Here is a 20391-nt window from a genome sequence, read left to right on the forward strand (position 1 = left end):
CCCGAGCTATATCAGGACTAAAAGAATGACTGGAGTAAGATTAGGGCCAATTGAGCATAGTAGTGGGAAGTTATATGTGGAGTCAGAGGAGATAGGGGAAACGCTAAATGAATACTTTTCGTCAGTATTCACACTAGAAAAAGACAGTGTGGCTGAGGAGAATACTGATACAGGCTACTAGACTAGATGGGATTGAGGTGCATAGGAGGAGGTGTTAGCAATTTTGGAAAGTGTAAAAATATTTAAGTCCCCTGGGCTGGTTGGGATTTATTCTAGGATTCTCTGGGAAGTCAGGGAGGAGTTTGCTGAGCCTTTGACTTGATCTTTATGTTGTCATTGTCTACAAGATTAGTGCCAGAAGACTGGAGGATAGCAAATATTGTTCCCTTGTTCAAGAAGGGGAGTAGAGACAATCCTGGAAACTATAGACCTATGAGCCTTACTTCAGTTGTGGGTAAAATGTTGGGAAGGGTTATAAGAAATAGGATTAATATTCATCTCTAGATGATTACAAATCCGAAGTTGATTAGGGATAGTCAAACACAGTTTTGTGAAGGGTAGGTCGTGGCCTCTTTAAGAAGGTGACCAAACAGGTGGATGAGGGTAAAGTGGTTGATGTGGTGTATATGGATTTCAGTAAGGCATTTGATAAGGTCGGCTATTGCACAAAATATGGAGGCATGGAATTGAGGGTGATTTCACAGGTTGGATCAGTAATTGACTAGTGGAAAGAAAACAGAGGGTGGTGGTTGATTGGAAATGTTCAGTAACCAGTGGTGTGCCACAAGGATCTGTTTTAGGTCCGCTGTTGTTAGTCATTTTTATAAATGACTTGGATGAGGGCATAGAAGGATGGGTTAGTAAATTTGCAGATGACACTGAGGTCAGTAGAGTTGTAGATAGTGACAAAGGATGTTGTAGGTTACAAAGGGACATAGATAAGCTGCAGAGCTGGGCTGAGAGGTGGTAAATGGAGTTTAATATGAAAAAGTGTGAGGTGATTCACTTTGGAAGGAGCAACAGGAATAAAAAGTACTGGCCAAATGGTAAGAGTCTTGGTAGTGTAGATGAGCAGAGAGATCTCTGTGTCAATGTGCATAGATCCTTGAAAGTTGCCACCCAGGTTGATAGGGCTGTTAAGAAGGCGTAGGGTGTGTTAGCTTTTATTAGTAGAGGGATTGAGCTTTGGAACCATGAGATCAAACTGCAGCTGTACAAAACTCTGGTGCGGCCACATTTGGAGTATTGCATACAGTTCTGGTCACCGCATTATAGGAAGGATGTGGAAGCTTTGGAAAGGATTCAAAGGAGATTTACTAGAATGTTGCCTGGTATGGAGGGAAGGGCTTACGAGGAAAGGCTGAGGGACTTGAGGCTGTTTTCGTGAGAGAGAAGGTGGTTGAGAGGCGACTTGATTGAGACATTTAAGATAATCAGAGGGTTAGATAGGGTGGACAGTGAGAACCTTTTTCCTTTGATTGTGATGGCTAGCCTGAGGGGACATAGCTTTAAATTGAGGGGTGATAGATATAGGACAGATGTCAGAGGTAGTTTCTTTACTTAGAGGGTAATAGGGGTGTGGAACGCACTGCCTGCAACAGTAGTAGACTGGACAACTTTAAGGGCATTTAAATGGTCATTGGATGGGCATATGGATGAGAATGGAATAGTGTAGTTTAGATGGGCTTCAGATTATTTCCACAGGTCGGCGCAACATTGAGGGCCAAAGGGCCTGTACTGCGCTGTAAAGTTCTATGTTTTAAGAGGCAATCAAAAGTTTCTACTGTCAGAAGTTTTTTATTTCCTGATTGCCTTCTATGAATTTTTTATGTGATATGGCCATCATTGAAAAGGCCAGCAAGTGTTTCCCTCCCTAACTATATTTGTTAAGATGGTAGTAAGATGTCTTCTTGAATATGGCTGTCCATCTAGTTCACAGTGCCATGCAAAAGAGCATTCCATGATTTTGATCCAGTCACAGGGAAGGAATGGTGCTATAGTTCCAAGTCACGATGGTTGTGGCTGGAAGGGAGCCTGCATCTGGTGATGTTCCCCTATGACTGTCCCACAACGTGGTGCAGTTTTGGAAGCTGCTGTCAATGCAGAGTTGCTGCGGGGCAGATTGTATGCTGCACACTCCTGTCTCTTGTGTCACTAGAGGGAGTGAATGTTTGAGGTGGTGAGCAGGGAGCAGATCAAGTGGATTGATTTGTTTGAGATAGTCTTGGGCTTCTTGAGTATTGTTCAAGCTGCGTCGATTCGGGCAAATGGAAAGTACAGTTTTCCATCACATTCCTGATTTGCACAAAGATGATGGGACACAACTCTGGGAGGATAGGAAGTTAATTATTTGCTCCACATTTCCAGGCTTCTGACATGTTTTGGTAGCAGCACTCTTTGTTCTGGTCAGTGATAATTCCCAATATTATAATAGTGGGGAATTCGATGATGGCACTGTCAAGGGAAGCTGTTAGGCATTCGGTTAGAAATAGTTTTTGCCCAGTGTTTTTGTAGTGTCAAATGTACTGACCAATTATCAGCCCAAACTTGAATGTTGTCCAGATCCTGCACCGTTTGGACAAGGACTGTTTCAATATCTGAAGAGTTGTGAATGGTATTATGCAATCATCAGCAAACATCTCCAAGGTAATTGATAAAGAAAAATGAAGACGGGTGGGCCTAAGAGACTATTTTGAACAACCCCTGCAGCAATGTGCTGGAACTAAGAAGTTTGACCTCCAACACCATCAATCTTAGCTATGTTTGCAACCAGTGGAGAGGCTTTCCCTGATTCTCATTGACTTGAATTTAGCTAGGGATTTTTAAGGCCACACTCATGGCCTTGATGTCAAGGCCAGTCAATCTTGCTTCACCTCTCAGGTTCAACCCATTTTTCCATTTTTGAACAAAGGTTACATGATGATCAGGAGCTGAGGGAACCTGGTAGAACCCAAACTGAGCAATAGTGAGTGAATTATTACTGTACAAGTATCATTTACAGCATTGATAGACAATAGACAATAGGTGCAGTAGTAGGCCCTTCAAGCCAGCACCACCCTTCATTATGATCATGGCTGATCATCCACAATCAGTATCCTGTTCTTGCCTTATCACCACGACCCTTGGTTCCACTATCTTTAAGAGCTCTATCCATCTCTTTCTTGAAATTATCCAGAGACTTGGCCTCCACTACCTTTTGGGGCAGAGTATTCCATACACCCACCACTCTCTGGGTGAAGAGGTCTCTCCTCAACTCTGTTCGAAATGGCCTAACTCTTATTTTTAAACTGTGTCCTCTGGTTTGGGACTCACCCATCAGCGGAAACATGCTTCCTGCCTCCAGTGTGTTCAATCCTTTAATAACCTTATACATCTCAATCAGATCCCCTCTCATCCTTCTAAACTCAAGCGTATACAAGCCCAGTCGCTCCAATCTTTCAACATATGATATCCTGGCATTCTGGGAATTGACCTTGTGAATCTACATTGCACTCTCTTAATAGCCAGAATGTTCTTCCTCAAATTTGGAGACCAAAACTGCACAAAGATGGTGACACTATCAGGTTTCATTTCTTGAAGCAATGTCTTGAATCAAATTGGTCAAATACTGGTATCTGCAATATCTTGCTGAATCTGAAGGGACTTGATGGGGTGATGCTGAGAGGCTGTTATCTTGATTGTGGGAATCGAAAACCTGGGGACAAAGTTTAACAATTAGCAGTTCCTCATTTAAGTCTGAGAAGAGAATTAGTTTCTGAAGGGAAAAAAAGAACTGCGAATGCTGGAAATCTGAGACAAGAACAGAAATTGCTGGAAAATCTCAGCAGATCTGGCAGCATCTGTGGAGAGAAATCAGCGTTAAACTTCGGATCTTGTCACCCTTCTTCAGAACTTCAACCTTTTGTGAATTTGGTGGTCTGTGAAATTCTCTACCTGAAGGAACGTTGGAGGCTGAGTCAGGGCTGAGTTGGATAGATTTTTGACCGAAAAGAGTTTTGAGGTTTATGGTGCGGTGGGGTGGAGGGGTGCAGACAGCAACATGGAGTTGAAGCTACAATGACATCAGTCGTGATCTTATCGAATGATGGAGCAGGCATGGCTAATTCCTGCTCCTCATTCCTGTTCTTGTATGAGCCGAGGACACCGGAAGGAAATTACATTAGATCATCCACTTGCAAGTCTGGTCAAAGATGGTTGCAAAATATTTCAGTCTGGTCTTTTGCATAAACTAACAAAATAGTAAACAATAAAGCTGTACTAAATTGAAATGATAAAAGAAGTACTTTAGTTGTTAACAACACTGATAGTTGATTGACATCACCACACAACTACTTCAACTATCATTATGGGAGGAAGTCAGAAAGTGTAGACTGAACAGGTTCAGGCAGCTGTTGGTGTGCTTTTAGCAAATGGATTAATTACCTCATTGATACAAATGAGTAGGGATTTGCTATTTCACTCTTTTTGGAACATCAGCTCCCATTATATGCATTACAGTCTGTTCATTTTCTTTTTGTTCATAACCATCAAAAATGAAACTCTACATTGCTGTTTCAAGTTACTTTGACTGAACATAAACAAAAACAAAGCAAAGATACATTTTATTTATTTAAATGTATTTAACAAGCACTTATTTATGCAGTTCCACACTGCATATTAGAATATTTTTTTATTGAACATTGTGCTAATGCAGCTCTTTGTCCACCCAAATGCACACAAGCATATTCTAAACTCCTGACAATTATTTGTTCTTGTTACAATGTCTGCTGCTAAAATATAGGTTCACTTAATGTGACAAAATACACTGATCCAGTCTGTTGATTATTATGGGAATGCTTCACTAGCAAAAAAATAATGAAGCAGATGGTGCTCTGCGTCAACATGACATAGACTGCTGGGATGCATTAACAATGTGTTCCAATACAGCATGGAATAATTGTCTGTTGTTATAGTGGGAATGGCCTGCACAAGTCAGCAAGCAGCACAAGTTAATTCTTTAAGGTGCACATTTGATATCTTGTTTTGCTGTTATTTTGACTTGGTTTTTGAGTTGAAATAAGAAGCACACTGATTTGGATGAATGCTGAAATAATTTGGTGATTCATTCTGCATTTTTTTTAGTCTTTTCTCCTGATGCCCTGGAGACATTCTGAGGGGCCGTGAGTTATCCCACCCTCTAATACCTTGCCAACATTTGCCATGTGTGAGTTGGCAGCTTATTTGACAGCTTGAGTCTGTTTTTGTTCTTGTCCAACATACTTTTTTTTGTTTAATTCATGCCTCTCAGCATTGGTGTGTTCGAGAATGAAACTGTCTTCTTTTCTATTTCTCCTTACCATTGATTACCAAATACATTGCCTGTTGTAACCTCTGTAGCATTTTTAAAATGTTGTACTTGGGGTTTGGATGTTGCTGCCCCTAATTCTCCTGGGGAAGGTGGTAGTGAGCTGCTGCCTTGAATCTCTGCAGTCCTTGGGGTGTAAGGGCATCCTCAGGTCTGGTAGGGAGGGTGTTGCAGGGTTTTGGCCATTGATAGTGAAGCCATGTCAATATTATTCCAAATCAGGATGGTATGTGACTTGGAGGGAACCTTCAAGGTGGTGGTATTCCCATGCATTAGCTATTACAGGCCATTATATTTATATGGCTGGTCGAGTTCAATTTCTAGTCAGTGGTAACCTCAGGATGTTGATAGTGGGGGATTCTGTGATTGGTACTGCCTTTGTGCAGCAAGAAGGTTTGGTTATATATTCTCTCTCTGGTTGGAGATGGGTCATTGCCTGGCATTTTTGTTGTTTGAATGCTACTTTCTACTTATCAACCCAAACCTGGATTTATTTAAGTCTTGCAGCATATGGACACAGATGGATTTCGTATCTGAGGTTTTGTGAATGGTGATGAAGATTGCGCAACCAGCAGCAAATATCTCCATCTATGACCTTATGATGGAGGGAAGATCATTGATAAAGTGGCTAAAGATGGTTGGGCCGAGGACAATACCTTTAAATCTTTACAGTGATGCAATGAGTGACCTCCAACAACACAAACATCTTCCTTTGTGTTAGTTATGATTTCTATCAGTGGAGAATTTTCCCTCTAATTTCCATTGACTTCAGTTTTGCTAACTGTTCTTGATGTTGCAATCATTTCAATGCTGCCTTGATGTCAAGGGCAGTTACTGTCACCTCCCATCCCGAGTTTAGAGCTTCTTTCAATGTTTAAACCAAGGCTGTAATGACACTTGATATTAGTAAGTAGTTTATTCCATTGCAAATGCTGCTTGATAGCATCGTCAAGACCTCTTGCATCACTTGGCTGATAAAGAGAATGCTGATAGGGCAATAATTACCTATTTGGATTTGTCCTGCTTTTTATACTCAGTGCGTATATTGCCGGGTAGATTAGATTCCCTACAGTGTGGAAACAGGCTGTTCGGCCCAATCAGTCCACACCAACCCTCCGAAGAGTAACCCACCCAGACCCATTTCCCTCTGACAAATGCACCTATCGCTATGGGCAATTTAGCATGGTCAATTCACCTGACCTGCACATCATTGGACTGTGGGAGGAAACCCATGCAGACACAGGGAGAATGTGCAAACTCCACACAGGCAGTTGCCTGAGGCTGGAATTGAACCTGGGACCCTGGTGCTGTGAGGCAGCAGTGCTAATCACTGAGCCACCGTGCCCCCTAGATGTCAGTATTGGCTAGAACGCAGCTGGTTCTAAGTCTGTACTAAGTCTTCAGTACAATTGTTGGGATGTTTTTCAGGTCCATGGTCTGTGCAGTATCTAGTGCATTCAGCCATTTCTTGATGTCTTGGGAAGTAAATCAAATTGGTGGAAGGCTGGAAGAAAAACAGAAATTGCCAGAGAAACTCAGTGTTTCTGAAGAAGAGTCATAGAGATGCACAGCACGGAAATAGACCCTTCGCTCCAACATGTCCATGCCGACCAGTTATCCCAGCCCAATCTAGTCTCATCTGCCAGCACCCAGCCCATATCTCTCCACCACTTCCTCTGGCAGCTCATTCCATACACTTACCACCCTCTGCGTGAAAAAGTTGCTTCTTGGGTCTTTTTTATATTTTTCCCCTCTCACCCTAAAAGTAAGTCCCCTAGTTCTGAACTCCCCCACCCCAGGGAAAAGACTTTGTCTATTTATCCTATCCATGCCCCTCATGATTTTATAAACCTCTATGAGGTCACCCCTCAGCCTCTGATGCTCCGGGGAAAACAGCCCTAGCCTATTCAACCTCTCCCTATAGCTCAAATCCTCCATCCTGGCAACATCCTTGTAAATCTTTTCTGAACCCTAACAAGTTTCACAACATCCTTCCGACAGGAAGGAGACCAGAATTTCAGTAATGTTCCAACAGTGGCCTAACCAATGTCCTGTACAGCCGCAACATGACCTCCCAACTCCTGTATTCAATACTCTGACCAATAAAGGAAAGCATACCAAACACCACCTTCACTATCCTATCTACCTGCGACTCCACTTTCAAGGAGGTTTGAACCTGTCCAAGGTCTCTTTGTTCAGCAACACTCCCTAGGACCTTGCCATTAAGTGTATAAGCTTTCCCAAAATGCAGCACCTCACATTTATCTAACTTAAACTCCACCTGCCACTTCTCAGCCCATTGGCCTATCTGATCAAGATCCCGTTGTAATCTGAGATAACCTTCTTCGTTGACCACTGCACCTCCAATTTTGGTGTCATCTGCAAACATACTAACTATACCTCTTATGCTTGCATCCAAATCATTTATATAAATGATGAAAAGTAGTGGAGCTAGCACCGATCCTTGTGGCACTCCACTGGTCACAGGCCTCCAGTCTGAAAAACAACCCTCCACCACCACCCTTTGTCTTCTACCTTTGAGCCAGTTCTGTATCCAAATGGCTAGTTCCTCCTGTATTCCATGAGATCTAACCTTGTTAACCAGTCTCCCATGAGGAACCTTGTCAAATGTCTTACTGAAGTCCATATAGAACACGTCCACCGTTCTGCCCTCGTCAATCCTCCTTGTTACTTCAATAAACTCAATCAAGTTTGTGAGACATGATTTCCCACACACAAAGCCATATTGACTATCCCTAATCAGTCCTTGCCTTTCCAAATACATGTGAATCCTGTCCCTCAGGATTCCCTCCAAACAACTTGCCCACCACTGAGGTCAGGCTCACTGGTCTGTAGTTCCCTGGATTGTCCTTACCACCTTTCCTAAACAGTGGCACCTCACTAGCCAATCTCCAGTCTTCCAGCACCTCACCTGTGACTATTGATGACACAAAAGTAAGAGGCCCAGCAATCACTTCCCTAGCTTCCCACAGATTTCTAGGGTACACCTGATCAGGTCCTTGGGATGTATCCACTTTTGTGCGTTTCAAGACATCCAGCACTTTCTCCTCTGTAATATGGACATTTTTCAAGATGTCACCATCTATTTCCCAATATTCTATATTTTCCATGTCCTTTTCCACAGTAAATATTGATGCAAAATGCTTGTTTAGTATCTACCCCATCTCCTGCGGCTCCACACAGAGGCCGCCTTGCTGATCTTTGAGGGGCCCAGTTACTGTTTTGTCCTTAATGTATTTGTTAAAAAAACTCTTTGGATTCTCCTTAACTCTATTTGCCAAAGCTATGACATGTCCCCTTTTTGCCCTCCTGATTTCTTTCTTAAGTATATTCCTACTGTCTTTATACTCTTCTAACGATTCACTCGATCTATCCTGACATATGTTCCTTTTTCTTAATCAAACCCTCAATTTCTTTAGTCATCCAGCATTCCCTACACCTACCAGCCTTCCCTTTCACCCTAACAGCCTTCCCTTTCACCCTAACAGCCTTCCCTTTCACCCTAACAGGAATATACTTTCTCTGGTCTCTCGTTATCTCATTTCTGAAGGCTTTCCATTTTCCAGTGTCCCTTTAACTGCGAACATCTGCCCCCAATCAGCTTTCGAAAGTTCTTGCCTAATACCCTCAAAATTGGCCTTCCTCCAATTTCGAACTTCAACTTTTAGATCTGGTCTATCCTTTTCCATTACTATTTTAAAATGAATAGAATTATGGTCACTGGCGCCAAAATGCTCCCCCACTGACACCTCGGTCAATAACAGCTTGCAAAACTTGTGACTTTAGTCATGCTGAGGAACATGGGCAGCAGAAGCATGGGGACTTTGTCACCTGAAATTTCCCTTCAAGCTACACACCATCCTGACTTGGAGCTATCGCACTATTCCTGCAGCAGTACAACAAAGGTGTACTACCACCACCTCAAGGCCAATGTGTTAGGGGCAATGAATGTTGGCCTCACCAGCAACGCCGCACCTTTTTGAAAATAGTTTGTGTTTTGTAGTTCATTTATTTCTGCACTGTTTCTGTATCGTCGTCCTTGGCAGTCAGAAGTGTTTCTTTTCTCACCACTTGTATAGGTATAAGATGATTTCAGAGTTCACTTGGCCAAACCATGACATGCGATCTGATCAAGAGGCTGTGAAGAAGCTGGTCGAGTGCTGCGGGTTTCAGCATGATGTGGCTTATGGGAAGACTAAGCTCTTCATTCGGACTCCAAGAACATTGTTCACACTGGAGGATCGGCGGACACAGATGATTGAAAGGATCGTCCTCTTCCTGCAGAAGGTGAGCAAGAGACATTAGTAGTGAGCAGCTCCATCACCATTATAGTATATGATAATTGGATATTCAAGAATTGGAATAGCAAATGTTATGTTTGATGTGATGAATCATCATAATCTGACATTATTGGAAACTGCTTTGAAAAGTAATCATATCCCACCCTCCCCAAATAAGTTGCATGTCCTTTAAATCCTGTTTACAATGTAAACCATACATAACAAATGTAATTTTTTTCAAATGCTATATAACCTTTTGTTGTTGAAGTGAAATTGAGTACACTTCTGAAGCAAAGAATAAATGCTGTGTCACTTTAAAAGTAAAATAATATTATACAGAGAATTAATTCTGGAAATGTAGCCCACTTGTACGTTAGAGAAAGAGTTTTGAGCTGGCAGTATGAAGGGAATAGGAAGGTAAAGGAGCGTTATGATCTAGCTGGGCACAAAAATCAAGAATCTTCTGTCAAACGTGTCTCTCTGAGTCAAATTTTGGAGTCTGAAATTTGATGGTGTGAATTGCAGAGATGATGCTTTTGCGGATTACAGTGTTCTCATCCTCAGGAAGCAACCTTAACTATTCAGGTGTTGCCAAATCACAGCTTATGCGAGAATTTATATTTATGATTTGGAGATGCCGGTGTTGGACTGGGTGGACAAAGTTAAAAATCACACAACGCCCGGTTATAGTCCAACAGGTTTAATTGGAAGCACACTAGCTTTCGGAGTGACGCTCCTTCATCAGGTGATAGTGGAGGGCTCAATCCTAACACACAGAATTGCTATAAATTCTGTGTGTTAGGATTAAGCCCTCCACTACCACCTGATGAAGGAGCGTCACTCCGAAAGCTAGTGTACTTCCAATTAAACCTGTTGGACTATAACCTTGTGTTGTGTGATTTTTAAATTTATATTTAGTTCTTGTCCTGTCTCTTCTGGAGCCTAAATTGAGCACCCCTCATTTAGGTGTTAGTCTGAATTATACCCTTCCCTTTAGTCAGCTGAATGAACTGATACTCCTGACAGGTTCATAATCTCAGGATTTGGGCACTTTATCGATTAACCTCTTCTTCGTAGTCTGTACTTAACTTTTATTTGACAACATGGGTTTCTCATCTGGTAATTGATCACCTGTACAACCACCATGCCTGTTTTGCGACACTTCAGTTGTTAAACATGCTGACATGACTCATGCCACATTTATCACACCCTGTGACTTGCTGTAAGGCAGTACTGTCCTTGGTGCACAAACAGAAGGATATACAAATAAATTTGTTGCAACTCGTACCCAAAATAATAATTGGCCAGTGGTTTGTTTGCGGACATCCTTGGGAATTTATTCTTAAGTTTTAATGTTGCGGACTCTTTAATTGCAGCTGGACTAAAACCAACTGGTGAATCTGTACTGGCATCCAATGAAGGCTGGCTAATTTTCCTGCATGGGATGAATTTGATCTATTTGTGTGTTTTGTTTTCTTTCTGTTTCTCTCCATCTGTCTCTCAATGTATTTACATATAATTCAGCTACTTTGTCAGTAATTTATCTTATGCAATTAGAGCTTTCCAGATGAATGCTATGACCACAAATTTTGTCTCAAAGTATCAGAATTGAGGCTGAATTTCATGTTGCCCACTGTTTCCTCAGATTAGGAATTACAGCTAACTCAGTAATGAGCTGATGTTTATATCTGCAATTAAATGCTTCTATATCACACTGTGCACTAATACAAAGTTAGGGATACAGAGCACATCTAATTACAAAAAAGATTGAAAATTCAGCTTGAACTTCTATTAACAACAGCACAAATCTTTTATGTACTCTTCAATTTAGTAATTCTATTACACTGTTATGTGTTAACTGTAAAGTCGCTTTCAAATTATGGGAGATGTAATTCTACACAATCGTTAAGGGGAAAGTTGTGGCTAATGTTTAGCATGAGCAGGCTTGTCAGTTTTTTTTCAGTTTCTGGATTAGTGGTGCTGGAAAAGCACAGCAGTTCAGGCAGCATCCAAGGAGCTTCGAAATCGACATTTCGGGCAAAAGCCCTTCATCAGGAATAAAGGCAGTGAGCCTGAAGCATGGAGAGATAAGCTAGAGGAGGGTGTGGGTGGGGAGAAAGTAGCATAGAGTACAATGGGTGAGTGGGGGAGGGGATGAAGGTGATAGGTCAGGGAGGAGAGGGTGGAGTGGATAGGTGGAAAATGAGATAGGCAGGTAGGACAAGTCTGGACAAGTCATGGGGACAGTGCTGAGCTGGAAGTTTGGAACTATGGTGAGGTGGGGTTGTCCATTTTATTAATGAAGATGAGATTCTGGTTCTCCTATCTCCTCCCTGTGGCCACTTCCGAGGACAGCTCAAGTGCTGGGGGAGACAGAAACACAAAGCTGTTTGAGGAAAATTGACGAGAAAGCCCCAAGAGATGAAAACCAGTAAGAGAAGGAAAAATGGAATCTGTGTGAGGAAAGAGAGCTAAATAGATAAAAGAGCAAACTTTCAACTGTCAGCGTTGACACAGCATGAAAAGCTGAATTCTTTTGAAAAGCTAAATTGTTAAATCAGGCAAATTTGTTGCGGGGGAATGATGATTGGTTTAAGTGACTCTTGAACAAAGGCTTGTGAGAAGACCTTTGATATCCTTATCATTGTTTTATTTGTTGTGGCAAAGCAAGTAGATGCTGTCACTGAACAAAGTTAAAAATCACACAACACCAGGTTATAGTCCTGCAGGTTTATTTGGAAGTACTAGCTATTGAGCGCTGCCCCTTTATCAGGTGGTTGAGTCCTGATGAAGGAGCAGCGCTCAGAAATCTAGTGGTTCCAAATAAACCTGTTAGACTATAACCTAGTATTGTGTGCTATTTAACTTTATACACCCCAGTCCAACACCAGCACCTCCAAATCATTGCTGAACAGTGTTCTTGCTACATTGAAGTGTTGACATGGTGCATTTTTGTGCTCATAGCTCATTCTCTATCTCTAAACTCGGTCTTCAGATTGACTGAAGATTGCAAGTTTTTAAAACATAGTTTACTAAATCATTGCTTTTTGACTGTCTGTCTTGTTAGTCTATTCAACTTGGTCTGTCCTACATTATCGAATGTGGGTCCTTCAGTAAGATTTCTCATTACGAAAAACATGGAGCACTGTGGTTGCATTTAAAAGGGATAGTTTGCTTCAATTAAGAGTGCTGTAGAATTGCTAGAATGACCTAAGTTTTGACGAATAAAAATGTTTGTCACACATCTCTGAAGTTGGGAATTGTGCTAGTTGTAATCTTTAAAGTTTTTCTGATTTTCTTTTTAAACCTGGGATCTCTTGCTTTACATCATTGCAACAGATCATTTAACACCATCTTTGTAGGCTAAAAGGAAATGGAAGCCTATGCCAAATAAGAATTGAGAGGAGATTAGCTGATTAAGGAGTTTATATAACTTTAAGGTCAGTTTTGACAATAAACCTGAGTTGTTAAAATATTTATTTAAACTAGACCTGCGTAGAGCCGTACAGTAAACATTAATGCTCAAAGACTTGTAGACTTTATTTTCTTTCATTCTTCATTGCCTTTGGTGCTGAGCTACTTTCATGAACTGGTACAGTACATGAGGTGCATGTACAATCATCACTTCTGTAGCTGAATACTAACTTCTTGTAATCCATGTACCAGGAGACTGAGATCTGCCAAATTCTGCGGTTTATCTTCATTTTAATAATTTACAGTTTATCTATTTCCCCCTACCAAAATGGACCATCTCACATTTTCCCACATATTCCATTAGTCAAATGTTTACACTCATTTAAGAAGTTTGCAAAAGGATAAAGGTAACATATGTGCTCATCACAACTTGATCATCATAGAATCCCTACAATGTGAAAATAGGCCATTCAGTCCATCAAGTCCCCTCTGACTCTCCCACCCAGATCCATTCCCCATCTTTGTAAGCCTGCATTTCCCATGGCAAATCCACCTAGCCTGCACATCCTTGGACACTGGGATTTTAGTACAGCCAACCATCTAACGCACATGTTTGGATTGTGGGCGGAAACTAGAGGAAGCCTATGCAGACATGGGGAGAATGTGCAAACTCCATACAGACAGTCACCTAATGTTGGAATCGAACCTGGATCCCTGGTGCAGTGAGGTAGCAGTGCTAACCACTGTGCCACCCCATTATTCTACCATCCATGTTAGTGCCTTTGACAAATTTAGGGTAGGTTTGCTCCTGCATCATGTTATTGATTTCGATTACAAAAAGATTGAGGCCTCGGCACTGATCCTTTTGGAGCTCCAATAGTTAGAGCTTGCCAAATTGAAGATGACCTATTTTATCCTTACTTCTGGCTACCTGTTGGTAAACTAATCCCCTTATACACGCTAATGTACTAACCTTTGCACCATCATGTAGCAACCTTTCAAATGCTTTTTGGAAATTTAAGTATACCACATCTGCAGATTTCCTATGATCCACATTGCTTGTTACTTCCTCCATAAGCTCTAATGAATCAGTCAAACTTGATTTCTCTTTCATGAAACCTGTTGCTGGAAAAACGTCAATTACAGTCATGACTTTAAACAAGAAGTTTTGAATTGGACACTGGGTGACTCTTCACTTGGGTTTGTAGATTGTTAATGAGGGAAAATTGTAGAATCTTCATTTCTGGTAGTTGTAATAAGACTATTTCAGAGTTCTTGCGTAATGGTACATGGTTTTTGCTTTCTCTTTCATTATATTAAAAAAAAACTTGTTTTTTATTGGTAAAAGTGAATTGGCAACCTCTTGTGAGTACGCTCATTAACGGACCACCATGGTAAAAGAACAACAAAAGTAAAAATTATGATCTACCATGCCAGTTTTCTCTCTGAATCTGACATGTCCTATGTTATCATCAGCTGGAATCACAAAGCCTACAGCTTTCCATTTTTAAGATTAGGATCGATTTTGTTTCTCTTGTAAGAAGAGCTTTCATGCTCATGAAGTAGATTTGCCATTGCACATAGTGAGGTTTTTCTTGCACATATCTGAGCACCACTTAATTAGAGACATTGATTTCTTTGTGAGCACAAGCAGCATGCAAACTGCAAGCTTTTGGGACCATAAATATGGAAACAAGTCCAGCAAGGTCAACCATACTGCTGCCCACACATAGCTTTCTCACTCATGAACTTCTCCCCTGTATGGATGATATCTGTCCCCTCTTTCAAACCCTCAGGAGTACCAAGCAGATTTATTATATTTCTATAGGTTTAATTGATTTCTTGGCAAGATTTAACACAATTTCTTGTCAAAAATATTGATTGACCTAGAATTTTCAGGCTGTTTATTTCACTGATTAGCAATCTTATCAAAGAAGATATTGTCCTTTAATTTGATATTGCCTGAGGCTTGTGAATTTTGAAGTAATGACCTTTAGTTGAAATGTCCTTTAGCCAAGTGCTCACAGTCCAACCAAAAGGAAAACAGAAGTATTACTATAAATGACTTTCAAAATCTTGCGAATCCCACAGCATTTTACAACTAATGACCCATTTTGAAGTGATGTCACTGTTGTCATGTAAGAAACATGGCAGCAAATTTGTACATAGCAAGCTCCCACATGTATCACTTGCCAGAATTTTTTTTATGATATAGATGCTTGGACTACCCTAATCTTAAAAAAAAAAGTCATGGGATTCTTTAGTAATCTAAACTTTATAATCTAAACTTTATTCAAATCCTAAATGTCCAAATGGTTTAGTGTTCATGAAGCCATTACCTAGCTTGACCTGTGTTTCAAAAGGTTAATCAAATTGCTCTTGAAAGTTTCTCTCCAACCAGAGATGATGATGAGGCAGGTCAAATGTAGCTGCTGGGCATAATGCAAATGCTACTGCAAAAAAAACCCGAACCATTAGTTTATATCTTCCATGAACACTTCTATGGTATGCTCCCTTTTAAACCCACCTATCTACCTCCTGGAAAGTTTATGTAGGCCAGAAATGAAAAAGTATAACTGAGAAAAATATAGAAAGAGAGCAAATATAACCATGTTGTACAGTGATGGTAGAATATATGACAAAGTATTTAATGTTTTAAATCTGCTCAAGTGTCTGCTGAGAATGCAGTTGCCCTGTTAAAAGCGCATGTCAGCAGTGATGTCAGATAGTTACACTGTTATTTCTTTGTGCCTCCGGCTTTTTCCAATTAGCTATTGATCTTAAGCCAGCTGAAGTGGAGTGATGGTGGACTCTCAAGATATGCTACATTTTCACAATAGCCGCAAGTCAAGTGATGCAGAGTTGATGAGCAGGCAAACATTTTGAATCTTTTGGTGATGAGAGAGTACCCTATTGATTCAGAAACTCTAGCCTTGTCCTGAGCACTCCCCAAGGAGAATAGCAGCGATAATGATATTTTCTATAGATTGAGAGAGTTTTATGTCCATCATTGTTTTAACTGTTTGGACATATTGTGTAAGTAAACCTAAGCCTTTAAATACGTATTGTTTATATCTGATATTAGTTTGTAAAGTTGTTCGTTCTGCGCCAACATTTATTTTAGTGCCTTTTGCATATAAAATGCTCCAAGTGAAAATCCTATAAATGGATGTCAAGCTGTGAGTGACAGATTAGGACTGTGACAGCGGTCGCATAAAAAAAAAATATGGTCTTGAAATTTATAAAGGATGTATTCCGGGATTTAGGCCTGAAAGCTTTGGGTTGGTGTCATTTTGGGGTGGGGAAGGTGGGGAATATGCTTGTTATTGAAGATTCAAAGGGCATTGGAGGAGATCTAAGGTAGGCAGGAGGAAGATTGGTGGGAATTTGAAGAGGAGGATCAAAATTTTAAGTTGGAAATATTGGTGACTCAGCATAGATGAAGTGTGATAGAGATAAGTTGCAGCCAGCTGAGATTTGGATCTATTGGAATTGGTGGAGAATAAGCAGCAGCTGTGTGTGTTGGGGAAACTGGTTGTTAAGCTAACAAAGGCATGGATGACTGTTTCAGCAGTGGAGTTGAGCATTTTTGAAGTCCTGAAACTATGTCATCTTGACGGTTAAAGGATGCGAGATTAAGACTTGGCTCATGTTCAAATACAAAATTGAAGTTGCACATGGTTTTGTTCCATTTGAGAGATGACAGGTAGCTGGATCAAAATAATAGCAATGGAGAGGTCACAGAAATTATTTTAGTTTTCCAAATATAGTGGGGTTTGAATTGTTCTCCTCTTCCCAAATTGCAATTGTACATGCTTAGTTCAGCAATGATGCAGAAATAATTAAAATTAATTTAGAAATGAATAAGTTACAAAGTGATCAGTGAGTGTCGATTGCATCAACTTGGGTACATTTTCAGAGGAACCCGAGGAAACTAGCAAATGTGTTGAATGCTAAAGTACTTGTGTCAGTTCTCGTTTATCATGATACTATCTTGGTGCTTTTTGCCTGGTTGCCTGACCATCCTTATTACAAGATTGAGAAACATTTTGATTTTGTGGTCAGTGCTGTGAAAATTTATGTTTTAATAAGAAATTCAGGAATTGAGCACCAGGTAAGGGAAGTATTGAACATTTAGAAAGCGTTTCAGATTAATGCGAAGACAATTAGTTTCTCACGAGATAAAGAGCAAAATGAATGTTAACTAGTTGTACCCAAGAATTTCTAGGGGGAAAGAATTGAATATGGAATTGAAAATGACACTTTCCCATAGATCTTGACCGTAATCTAGCTCTTGCCGTATCTTTGAGAATGTTTCCAATGTTTTCTGTCTGTGACATTTCAAAATAAATTGTACAGAAGTCCAGAACATCTAAATAATTTTAGCTAATTAACTTATCTTATTCACCCTCTCTGGTGAATTTTACTGAACCTACTGGTTCAGCAATTGACCAATCTGCAGACCATTGATACTTAACCTTGAAGAGAGAGGGCAAGAAAGGGAAAAGTGTAATTATAAAAGAAAAATTCCACTTCACTAAAGAACATGAATGATGTTAATCCTGCCTGATGTGGGTCTCATCTTGGAGCTCAGGTAATCTTCCAAATAAATTGTATGTTAATTCTGTTCTTCGGAAGGCGTGTAGAGCAAAGGATTCTTTTTCTGTGGTGAATTGATTTTAAACACAAGGTCATTATTCAGTGGGTCAAGAGGTTGACCTCAAAGCTCCAGCGATTTTAAACAATAGCTCTCATTTCCATTTTCGGTGATGAGAATGCATGATCGATGCTATGTTTTTTTTCCTATGACAGTCGCCTGCTGGGTAGGGCTGACAATATGAAGTGTTGGTGAAGGACATGAGTGAGCTACCATGTAATTAAAATAGAGGGGTTGAAGGTGGTTTGATCCCTATTACTGTAAATCCTATTACTGAAATTTCAAATGCACATGCATATAAATTATTTCATTGAGGGATGTACTTGAGCACTGATGCTTTACTTAAATCGTGACCAGATAGGAAAGGTTATGAACATTAAACATGAATAGATTCAATGACACAAAGAAGAGCCATCAAATTTATATTTGATGGACTACATATCCTTTCCCGTCTTGCAACAAAATATGGACTGATTACGTTTGAAGGTAACTGAAATGCATTTGTTAAACATACCTTCTCCTACTTATAACTAAAAATTGGGTTCGCCCATATTTAAAAAAAACCTCACCTGATTCACTTCACACTCCCTTCAAAATTGCTCGTGGATTGATGAAAGCCGGCAAGTTGTTATTATGCTCCACGGGAATACTGATACAATCCAGAACATGTAGAATTAACCCTAGTGCCTACTTTCTGTTTTTGCTCCTCACACGCTATCTTCACAAACTGTTGAAGCGCAGAATTTTACAGCAAACTTTATCGAAATGCCCTCCTGTTAATACCATACTGAGAGATGGGCATCTCAGAATGCCTCCGTGAAATATAGCTTGAGGTAATTTAAATAAGCAACTCTACCATTCAGCTCCTCTATTCTTCCTGTCGAAGTGCATAACCTCACAATTTTCCCATATTCTGTTCCACCTGCTAAGCTTTTGCCCAGTTGCTGTTCTGTCAGCAGCATAGTTTACCTTCCCACATATTTTTGTCATCCAGAATCTTGATAGTCACTTTTGTCATTTAAGTAATTAATGTATGTTGTTAACACTCATCCCGGTGGCATTCCACTAGTTATAGTTTACCCTCCAGAAGCAGCTGGGATCAAGGGAATCCCTGGAGGTATAAGGGGAATAAAGGAGTTCACTGAAGAAGGAAATCAGAAAGGCAAAAACGGGGCACGAGGTCAGCTTTGGCTGAGAAGATTAGGGTGAATCCAAAGAGATCCTTTAAGTATATTAAAGGAAAAAGAATAACTAGAGAGAGGAAATAGGATCCCTGAAGGACCAAAGTGAACATGTATGTGTGGAACCACAGGAGGTGGCCAAGGTCCTCAATTAATATTTCTCTGTTTACCATGGAGAAAAACTTAGGAACTTGGGGATAATTCATATCACAATAGAGGAGGTGTTGGACATGTTAAAATGTATAAAGGTGGATAAGTCTCCTAGTCCTGACCAGATATATCCAAGGAACTAGAGAAGAAATTGCAGATGCCTGGTTGATATTTTTGCATCATTGTTAGCCATGGGAGAGTCCTAGAAAACTGGAGGGTAGCGAATGTTGTGACCTTATGCAAGAGGGCTGCAAAGGGAAACCAGGGAACTATGTATCAGTAAGCCCAACATCTGTGGGAGGTAGGTTACGTGAGAAGATTCTGAGTGATAAGATATATATGCACTTGGAAAGACAGAGTTTGATTAGGGGTAGTCAGCATGGCTTCTTGCATGGTAGATCATGCCTCACAAATTTGTTAGAGTTCTTTGATGAAGTGACTAGGAAGGTTGATGAAGGCAGGGCGGTAGATGTAGTCTTTTTGGATCTCGATAAGACCTTTGATAAAGTTCCACAGGGTAAGCTGCCCTGGAAGGTTAGATCACATGGAAACCAGGGGAGTTGGCAAATTGATTAGGTTAGATTCCCTACAGTATGGAAACAGGCCCATCAGCCAAACCCTCCGAAGAGTAACCCACCCAGACCCATTCCCCTATATTTGCCCCGACTAATGCACCTAATTCTATGGGCAATTGATCATGGCTAATTCACTTGACCTGCACATCTTTGGATTGTGGGAGGAAACCAGAGCACTCCGAGGAAACTCACGCAGACACAGAATGTGCAAACTCCACACAGACAGTCGCCCAAGGCAGGAATCAAACGTGGGTTCCTGGCACTGAGAGTCAGCAGTGCTAACCACTGAACCTCCGTGCTGCCCTAATGGATACACAATGGCTTGATGGAAGGAAGCAAACAAAGGGTAATAGTGGAAGGATGCTTGTTGGACGGGAAGCATGTGACTAGTGGAGTGCCTCAGGGGTTGGTTCTGGACCCATTGCTTTTTGTTATCCATAACAATGATTTGGATGAGAATATACAAGGCACGATCAGTAAGTTTGCGGATGACACTATAAACTAGGCAGTATGTGGGAAATGAGGAAGGTTATCAGAAATTGCAGCGGAACCTTGATCAGCTGGGGAAGTGGGCCAAGAAATGGCAAATGGGATTTAATATAAACAATTTTGAGGTCTTACATTTTTGAAAATCAAATCAAGGCAGGAGTAAATGGTACGGACTTATGGAGTGTAGTGGAACACAGGAACCTTGGAGTTCAACTGCATGGTTCTCTGAAAGTGGAGTCATTGAACCTAGAATGGTACATCACTATGCAGGCCCTCCAGT

The 20391-nt window shown here is 40.7% G+C and overlaps 1 protein-coding gene across 1 annotated transcript in view; it reads left to right on the forward strand.

Moving 5' to 3' along the window:
* LOC122540010 (unconventional myosin-Id) overlaps positions 1-20391 on the forward strand; it is a 533316-nt gene that overhangs the window by 200614 nt on the left and 312311 nt on the right. Inside the window, exon 16 of the mRNA XM_043675298.2 lies at positions 9445-9652. Within this exon, the coding sequence (XP_043531233.2) occupies positions 9445-9652 (208 nt within the window). The remainder of the gene's footprint in view (positions 1-9444; positions 9653-20391) is intronic.

The sequence above is a fragment of the Chiloscyllium plagiosum genome, unplaced genomic scaffold (assembly GCF_037043375.1).
Source record: "Chiloscyllium plagiosum isolate Xiang-an unplaced genomic scaffold, Cpla_swu_hap1 HiC_scaffold_32, whole genome shotgun sequence".
Taxonomy (NCBI): Eukaryota; Metazoa; Chordata; class Chondrichthyes; order Orectolobiformes; family Hemiscylliidae; genus Chiloscyllium; species Chiloscyllium plagiosum.